At 39.5% G+C, this 10,000-nt stretch overlaps 2 protein-coding genes across 2 annotated transcripts in view; both read left to right on the forward strand.

The window, feature by feature from the left end:
- Positions 1–10,000, forward strand: part of LOC138001634 (protein NLRC5-like) — a 353,269-nt gene that overhangs the window by 165,605 nt on the left and 177,664 nt on the right. The window lies entirely within an intron of this gene.
- The window catches only part of LOC138001713 (uncharacterized), a 26,860-nt gene that overhangs the window by 12,225 nt on the left and 4,635 nt on the right, over positions 1–10,000 (forward strand). The window contains exons 7-9 of the mRNA XM_068848158.1: positions 2,351–2,418; positions 4,425–4,467; positions 4,986–5,014. Of these exons, the coding sequence (XP_068704259.1) occupies positions 2,351–2,418; positions 4,425–4,467; positions 4,986–5,014 (140 nt within the window). The remainder of the gene's footprint in view (positions 1–2,350; positions 2,419–4,424; positions 4,468–4,985; positions 5,015–10,000) is intronic.

The following is a 10,000-nucleotide window of genomic DNA, read 5'->3' on the forward strand; positions in this document are numbered from 1 at the left end:
TGACCTGACAAGCAACGATGCGAAAGGAGCGCAAGCCTTTAAATTGCACCAACCGTCCACTTTGTAGTAGAGAAAAGAAAGATAATTCAGCAACTTTGCTGTGGTTTGAAGATCACAGCTTCTTCAAGCACACAAGTCCTAAATTTAATCCAAAGCTGCAGCGGATGCCTTGGGTGACGCAACTTGACAAATTAACACAAAACTTGCAGACCAGCGATCTTTTCAATTGCTTCATTAGATCAACAATTATGTGCCAATCAAGTCGAAACTTCAACACCCCTTCCCCCCCCCCCCCTTCCCTTTCCGGGCAAACCCTGGGCATTTTACTATCTTCTGTGCCCAGGGAGTGGGGAATTTGACCTTTGCCTGCGTAGGGTGGGGAAAATTGAACCGGAAGTGTCAGGTTTCAAATGATTTTTTTACGGGTGCCGAAGTCCCTAACAGCTATAAAACATGTGTTTGGACAAGATGGGAGAGTTTAAAGGAACAGGTGTAGCATTTGTGAACGGCTTACAAAAAAGGTCTTTGAAAGGTCTTTATTAAAGACGGGAGGAGCCGACGACGATTGTTCTTTAGTAGGGTATGACAGACAAATCCGACGGTGGGGTAGGGCATTTGAACACCATTTTGGCCTGAGGGGGCAGGAATTTGAACGATCCAATCTTCAAAAGTCCAAATGCCCCGGGGGGGGGGGGGGGGATGTTGAAGTTGATCGGCGCATTAAGAGAGAAGTTTTAGGGATGAATATATTTGTGCTTGTGCCTTTGCTAAATGCAGGTTGTATCTATGTGTGATTTATTGTGTTAACGTTAGTAAAAAGTTGAAATTGAATAGACAAAGCGTTTTTGATAAATTCATCTTGCTATTGCCATTCTTGATTAAAAATCGTAATCCTTTATCAGAATCACGAAGATGCTTTGTATCATTTGTACATGCAATAGAGAATACCCTGTCTCTCGAGGGTAAAGGAACTACCAATGTTAAATAAGGTGTACCTTTACCTCTACATGTAGCAGCCCTTGTTCGCATAATGCACTGCAGAGTAGTACATGCCTGCATTGGCGGGAGTGTGACTCAATGTTCTGACATGTCACTTGACAGAAATATCAATCACATGTTGCAGCATAATTATACTTCAAAACTTTTCAGGGCTACTTTTTCACAAATTTGGTTTTATACAGTCAAATTAAAGTTATTCATTGATTCAAGCTAACTTTCTTTCCAAAAAATGGAAACAAAATCTTGGAATTCGGCAAGTTATTACCGTAACGAAAAGAAGGTTTTGTGAATGAAAGAGGTGTGGGTTCATCTCAAATAATTAGCATTAATTTTTTCGTTTAGTTGCCACACTTTTTGAATTTCTCCAGGCGATTGAAATCATTTCATCAATATGAAATCTGTGTTAGAAAATGATAAAAATCCATGGGTGTGAAGCTGAAACAAATGCCATGACCCAAAGGGAACAGAGTTGGCGAATTTTGACCTTTACCACGGCTTGTACTGCATTAAATAATGTATTTTCTCGGCTATAAGACGCAGAGTGTTTTTTTTCAAGGAAAATTCAACTTTTAGCCTTAAATTTGTTTTGAACTTGGGGTGCGCCTTATAGCCATATATTATCACTTACCAAAACTGTATATTGCATAACAAGTCTCATCGAACCTGATATAGTGTAGGAAGTTGTGGTTTGGATGGTAGAACCATTTTCGAAACAAATTGGCCCACAATTTTACTCAGTACTCTTGGACACAAAACCTAACTTACCCCTGGCCAGTGATTTCGTATCATTCACAAGTATCTCCTTGCCTTTGGGTGTCTGCATTCGGTCCTCCTGACCCAGGTGGTCAAAATTATAACGTTCAAGAATTATCATAAATAATAATTTGTTGAACGCTTGTCTTGGTTGGCAACGTGCACATGCCAAAATGGATAATATTTTTTTGCAAATTCAGTAAAAGGCTGTGCACTCCTATTTCAGTGACAAAATGAAACTAAGAAATTTCTGGAGTTTTGCAGGAAGCATGCCAATCTCACAAAAAATTCAGTTTCAGGGATAATGGGCTAAGAGGTTGTCAACAAGGTGATCTAATTTGCTATCTGACATGAAATTGAATGTGAAAATGGAGAGCAGTGCCAATGTTTGTGAAACTGAGTGAATTACAAAAAATAGTTTGTCACAGTTTCACTGGACCAGTGTTATCTCTTTGCAAAAGTTAATATCAAAATGTGAAAAAAAAAGGTGTAATTAGTCATTTTGCTATGTAACGTTTAATGTGACTGTAATAACAGTTATGTCAGGGCATTTCAGAATGGATCTGATATAATATGAATTTCTATACCCTTGCTTCAGATAGAGATCCAGACAGTTCAGATTTGGACAGCACGCTGCAGCCCTTTAGGGATGAAATTCGTTCACTGGTAATACATAGTATATACATAGTTTCTCAAATGAAGAACTGCACTTTGACCGGCCAGTTGTTCTTTAGTTAAGTACGTTTCTTAACATGCACCACAATTTTACTTTGCACTCATTGCTTTCCTCTCCATGGATACATTCTTTCCTGTTTGCGTGTGGCTCATCATCAGTCCATTTTAAACCCTGTTTTGTTACAAACCTTTCATATGTTTGATCACTGGTAGTTTCTCCGTCTGGTGTGGTGACAGCAGTTTCAGACCTACACCATCAATTTTATTCTCACGTTGACCCAAGTCCAAGTCATCAGCCACTTTCGTCAGCAAGTGAATGCTTTGATCTTTGTCTTGTAAGCATGTCTCCCTCAGCAATTACTGACAACTTTTGACACTATGGGTAGCCCTCACACAGATCTGAAGTAGTGGAGCCTTTTCAAAAACTAGATCACCATTTTCAAGAACTGGAAACAAAACTTGTTGTATATACTTTGTCACTGGATCAAAATAATTATTGTGCACCTTTCCTCACTGAAACCACTTCATGGAAAAAGAGACTGCTAGCAGCTTCTCATATGATGGAGAGGCTTCCATCAACCCAGTGTCAAACTGCTTTATAGAAAGTAACATTTCTCGAACTGATTTTTGCGCAAATCGCTAACAACTGCCCTGTACTGTCATGTACCTCAGTAGAATTCTACCTCAATTCAGTCTGTCTGGCACATGATTTGTGAACAGTATGGCTTTCATGTCACATGAGCCCATTTTCTGGATTTTGTGAATCTGCATTTTAGAAGCAGATGAGTGCCCAGAGGACAACTTTCAGTGACTCATAGGCTTCATAGAGGACACCTTACTTGTACTAACTGCCTATCCCACCATGGTGTACCTTCAAAAGAATATGAGGAATTTACCCCCACTCTAATGAATTTTATCGTCCGTTATTTCCCTCTTCACCAAAATTCCTGTTGATGGTGCTTTTAAAATTATAGAAAAGAAACTTGGGGGAGACACTTCCTTGGGGTCTCAACACAATACAGTTTACTCTATCCTGTGCAAAGATCACTGTGACGTTAAGTATATCTGACAGACCAAACATCAGTTTGGTACACATTTGAGAGAGCATCAAAAGGCAATTTTCTTTGCAAAAAGGAGGACTCCTCTTTTTCAGAGCATGTTTGCCAATTTCACCATACTTATGCATTGAGTATTCTAGAATTATCACCCCCAACTGGTGGTAAATGTACCATGTGTGTTGCTTGTATGCAGGCTTGAGTTGACACGTCATTGCCACTCCTGTGCCTTTGATATGTCATGATGGCATCATTTTACCTCATTTCTGACAGCTCTTTGCATCTAACAGGCCATGTGCTTGATGACCTCATTTTACTACTGAGACCAGAATGCTTTGTCAAAATGCTTTGTTATTCAGATTTTTCTTCCCTCCTGGGAGCAAAGAAACAATTATTATTGTTTAAATTTGCCTGACTATGAAAAGACTCAAAATAGTCTGGTCTTGGTAGTAAATAATGCTCTCATGCAAATGGCGTATTAAAAAGTAAGGATGTTTTAACATCACAGTAATTAAAATTACTATTATTGGCACACCCTCTCCTTTTTTGGCTGGTTGGTCAGCATATAAAATGCTGACCAACTAGTGAAAATACGTTTGGATTACCCGATGAAGAAGACATGAACCGTTGGGTCTGTGAAATGGAACTTTTTAATTTCTCAAAACCAGAGTAGTACAACTAACAGAAACAATAAACACTTGAAAGTCATTATTTCTAGCATATTGGAAATAGAGGTTATGGCAAAACATTTGTGGGTTCTGTATCGTTGCTACAGTATGTGTATAAGATTAGAGTGTCCTTGTATTCTATACTCAAACATCAGAGCCTACATGCCTTATCCTCAAAAAGATGTTCCTTTTATAGGAACACAGGTTTTTAGTTTCGTCGGGAATGCACATTTTACTGAATAAACAACTAATTCCATTGTTTTTTCATCTTCAGATGAACAATGTTTATGATCAGTCACCTATGGAAACCCAGCCAGGTGAATGCATAAATTTGCAGTGAATGTGCCTCTATTGGATGTGACTGAGTGTTCATTAAAGAATCGTGCTGATCAAGGAGGGTCTTAACAATAATCTGACAAGGCCAAAGTCTGGTGGATGTGTACTGAATTATAGAAAATGGGTCACTAGAACATGAAGTTCAAGGACCTGAGTACTGTAGAAAGTAGAAGTAATTGTTCTAAGCCCAGTTTCAGTCTGAAAGCAAATTACCTTAAACTACCACCTCGACAGATGTGACTTCCGCTGGTGATGTCAAAACATATCTGTTCATCTGATATGCCCACCACAAATGTGAATGGAATTTTTTTTGTCCAGTAGACTTGCATTTCTTTTTGAACAGGTTTCAATCCTATTTTTGTCAGCCGTTTAATTGGGTGCCCTCTCATTGGTTTTTTATGATCCATGATCCTGTCGTTATTTGAGTGGAGTTGTAATACAATCAAAACCAACACATCAATTCCAAAATAACAAGAGCTTATGTCTGCTTATTCAACAGAGAGCACAGTTCAGCAAGGGCAAGTAAGGGTGAGTACTAATTTATTACGATTCAAACACAAGTCATTGCAACTCTATAGCATTGAGTTGCAAAGCTAACGAAATTCTCCAATCCACCAGGTGGATACCATAAAAGTCCATGTGTAAGCCGCATCTTTTTTTTTTCAAAATTAAATTCAAAAATCGGGGGTGCAGCTTATCTATGGAAACATCCATGGTTGGACTTTTCCTAAGGCCTATTTAATTTTCATAAAAACTTCTCAAGATGTCACTGAATATACATCTAACAAACTGAAAGCATGTTGTTGATCACTGCCTTTTTCATGAGTGGTGGCTCCTAAAGGGGCCGTTTGTATCTTGAAGCGTTTATTTGCGATTCTTGTTCTCCAAGCGATTAATTTTCACGTTACTGGAACAACTGAACACCAACCTACAGGGAATCTCCATTCCTCCACAAAGCTGTTTGTTATGACTCCTGTGGCCAGTCACCTCAACGCATATCTTTCCGCCACGTGAGAGAAATACCAAGATATTTGAGAGTACTCGCGAGGCAAATGGCCGACCGTTTCACTGTTTTTTATCACCTTCATGGCAAATTTACCCATTGGATTATTAAACTCTTGTTCTACATGAAGTTTCTCTCCTGCTGCAGGTTTCCAAACATACTTATAGACAACTGGTATTCCCGGAAAGCGGAATCGAGAGTAAACTCCTCCTTGTTTGAACAGAACTACAATGATATAAACCGTGAATAGATCAGCTTTCTAAAATCAGATCTATCTAATCACAATGAAGTGCATGTCCAGTCGTTGCTAAGTTACCTGTTTGTCAATAATCTAACGATCGTGTCATGTTACATTTTCTTGCATAAAAACTGAGTCTTGAGAATTCCTAATTTGCGTTTTTGGAGATCGTTGGTTTATCCAGAAGCTTATGTATCACATATTGTTGTGGTTTGTCTTTTTTGGTTAAGTCTGTTCTTTAACCTCGCAATATTATGAAAATCAGGATCAAGGAAACACAGATCATTACAGATGCTATGCAGTTGCTACTGTCTTATTTTGACCAATCAGCGATTGTCATGTTTAATCTGACTAGTTTATGAAAGTAGTGCTTGCCAACAAAGTTAAGCATTAGACAATTACGTGTATCAATCATATCAGGAAGGGGTTCTTCCAGAGCTTCGTACATTGCTGCTTTTAAAATTGCGTGTAGTTGCATATGCTGTGATCCATGGAATCCGTGCTGCCGGTAAACGATTTACAGTAGATGAAAGTTGCATGCGCGGATGGAAAGCACAACGTGAACTACTATCAAAAACTACACGAAATAAGCGAACGCAACGTTTTCGTCCTGAAGCCTTTCCCGACATCGAAAAAGAACTTGCAGCGTGGATAACCGAGACACAACAGGGTGGCATCGGTGTTTCAACAAATGTAATCTGCTTCAAAGCAAAGTCAGTCACGCAGAAGTTGGGCATTGCCGAAGAGTCATCCAAACACTGGTGCTATGGTTTTATGGAACTCAATGGTTTTTCCATACGACGAAAAACTACAATTGCCCAAAAGCTCCCCCAGGATTACGAAGAGAAACTTGTTAAGTTCCAGCACTTTGTCATTGTGCAAAGGAAAAAACATGACTTTGAGCTTAAGTACATTGCAAATGCAGACCAAAAACCACTTACCTTTATGATCGTGACAAATTCCACAGCATCAGAAAAGGAAGTGAAGAGTGTGTCAATTTTAACCACGGGCCACGAAAAGGACAGGTTCACTGTCATGCTTCCTTGTCTCGGAGGCGGATCGAAGCACCCACCTTATGTTGTCTTCGAACAAAAGACACTATTCCAATTCCATCATTCCGTGTCTCCCATATTTCCTGTTACTGAATGGTCAGCAGCTCTTCAATATGGCGCATCGCGCAGAATTCTATTGTCTTCCGTGACATTTACTTGCATTACGAAATATGTGACAAGTCTCTCATAAAGATACACGCATTCAGCACTGGTGGGATGATTGGTCAACTGATTTAGCTTTAGGAATACTAGAGTCCCTTCGCCGAAGTCCGCAACTGTCAATCAAACGTTAAGATGAGCAGAATAAATTTTCAAGGTTAACTGGTCTCAACGCACAAGATACAGTTGCGAAATTTATGCAAGCATAGACGTCGCTTATTATTTTCAATAAAATACTTTTAAAACAAAACTCATTGGACCGTAAAATGTTAGCCTTCGTTTATCGCAGTCTTTAATATGCTTAGTGAGCGGACGATAAATTTCATTATTAAATTGACCGCCATTTTCCCAGCTATTACTGATTTCATGCTTAAATGAGGCGAAACATTGCCATTATCCATGGAGGCGGAGCTTAGAGTCATTAATATGCACGCGCGAGGTTCGAAATGAATCAATTCAACTCCCAAAGGCCCTTACGATGGCGAGGAATCGAAGAGAGAAACTGTATGTTTCAGAAATGCTGGATTTGATACTACTTCTAGACATCGGATTCCCTTCATATGTTGCATGAGCCCTTTATACTTTTTAAGAAAACAGATCCATATGCAACCCAACGTGTTGACATCTTCATTTAGAAGAAATTCAGACTCAAAGTTATCATACAGCTATTTCCCATACTCAAGTTGAACACAAAATTGATACAGGTTAATGAGATGGTACCGAGTCAAAAATGATTGTTATTTTATTATGAGAATTTCTTCTTTAAAAGCCATATGCAACCCTTTCCATATTTTATATAGTTAAACTGTAACAGAGTAAAACGCAGGGGGACCTTTCGCTGTTGCAGCCATTTTTCTTTATTGTCTCATGTCTCGGCCTTTCAAATTTAGTGCGATTGCACCCGTGAATATCCCGGATGTGTCATACAATTCTGCGCGATGGGACATGAGTTTTCTGTTCTTTTTATCGTTTTTCTTTTGCATTGCTTTACTGCAGATCCCTATGATAATCCAGTTTACCTTTAGTTAACAACTTATCCACAAAAGCGGCCCAGATAAAATTGATCCTCTCAGATGGCTATTTCACGAATCTGTATGTCACTTGCCAAAAATAATGTCCTTATTCAGGATCTTGCAAGTTATGAATGTAGATGTAGATGTAGACTTCCAAAGGACATGACCTTCCCGAAAGGGGTTCTCGTCACGTGTCAGGAGAAGGGCTGGATGGACCAAGGACTGGTGCAGGACTGGCTGAGGACCATCTGGAGCAAGGTTGGCGGTCTGACCAGAAAGAAGTCTATGTTAGTGTGGGATTCTTTTAAAGCACGCTTGTCACCACGGATCCTCAACATGCTGAAGTCGCTGAATACAAAGTCCATTGTTATTCCCGGAGGGATGACAAGTATGTTACAGTCCCTGGATGTTGCAATCGACAAGCCCTTTAAAGATCGTACGAGGAAGAAGTGGCAGGAGTGAATGCTGGCTGGCCAATACACCTTCACTGCTACCAGCCGTATTCACAAGGTGAAATTGGATCAGATCTGCTGGTGGATTCACAAGGCCTGGGAGGACATCCCAAACGACCTTATCAAGAAGTTGTTTTGCAAGTGCTGCCTAACGAATGTCTTGAATGGCACAGAAGATGACCAAATGTGGGATTATGACGACGACTCTGTTTCTGATCCAATTTGCTGGCATCGATGATGATGATGATGATGATGTACACTTGCTCTATGCTGAGGGTTTCGAGATGCAACAATTAGAAATTGACCTGGAAAGCTATCACAATCTCTTTGGAGATAGCAATAATAAGGATTCCGATGTGTGGTAGATGACATCATGAAGGATGGGCGTGTAAACTCAAGCTCCGTGTTTAAGTTGCTGTTGGTTCTGTTTTTTACATTATTTGCTGGTCATAGCAGATTGTCTCTACTGCAAAACGGCAAGTCAGCAACACACAAATGCGGCAACATACGGCATGACATCACAATATATCAAGGTCTGTTCGATGACTTCAAATGTTAACAGAAGTGTCTGCCATCTTGGTTTCAACTCTACAAAGGTTTACAATCCTTACCGATGTAAGCAAAAGTACCTGCACTCGAAATTTCGCTATTCAAACACTGATGCTGAATTAAAGATCGAAACTAATCCAGGACCATCCTTGACATCCCCTGGTCACCACCAGTATGTTAATGCTACGTTGAACCAGACCGAAACACCCAGGATTGTCAACGCTTTGCGTTCAACGACTGTTCCAGTGTGTACCAACAATGGAAGGTATGCCCATATAAACCATCTTCATTATTAATGTCAACTTGGCCACAACCCTCTCAATTGCATCAATATCTCTGCAACCTAAACATGTTCTGAGATATACACTCCGAGCCAACTTTCGCTTCACCTTTGTATTATGAACGTTCAATCAATTAAAAACAAGTCTGCTGAGTTTGTTGATTATATCACCAGCTGCAAAGCAGATTTATTCGCTCTCACAGAAACATGGCTCAGCGAAAATGATGATGCTCACAAGGCAGAAATTACAACTACTGGTTTCAAGCTTATCGATCATTTGCGAAATAATCGTCGCGGGGGTGGAACTGCACTTTTATTCAGAGGAAATTTGATTGTTCAAAACATTGCGGCGAAGGAACTTGGTTCATTTGAATATTTAGGACTCATTGTTTCATCTGGCACATTTAAAGTTCGACTTGTTATCCTTTACCGCCCACCCTATTCGCCTTCGCACCCTGCCACCATAAGCACCCTTTTTGCTGACTTTGCAGATTACCTGGAAACATTAATTATCTCGCTTTCTGTTAAGGTGCAAATACCATACAAAATACTTAGTAGGGGTACCAAAATTTATAGGGACACTCTTTCTTTCTTTCTTCTCTGAACTTAAATCTCTTTATAATTATAATTATAGTAAAGAAAATCTCCAGTTTAAAAACCAGGATATTCTAATAGATGGTAAACCTTTTTTCTTAAGGAGTGGTTTTCTGAAGGTGTTGTTTCAGTTCAAAATCTATTTCACGAATCAGGCCGATATCTTACTTTTCA

Source organism: Montipora foliosa, chromosome 1, assembly GCF_036669935.1.
Source record: "Montipora foliosa isolate CH-2021 chromosome 1, ASM3666993v2, whole genome shotgun sequence".
NCBI lineage: Eukaryota > Metazoa > Cnidaria > Anthozoa > Scleractinia > Acroporidae > Montipora > Montipora foliosa.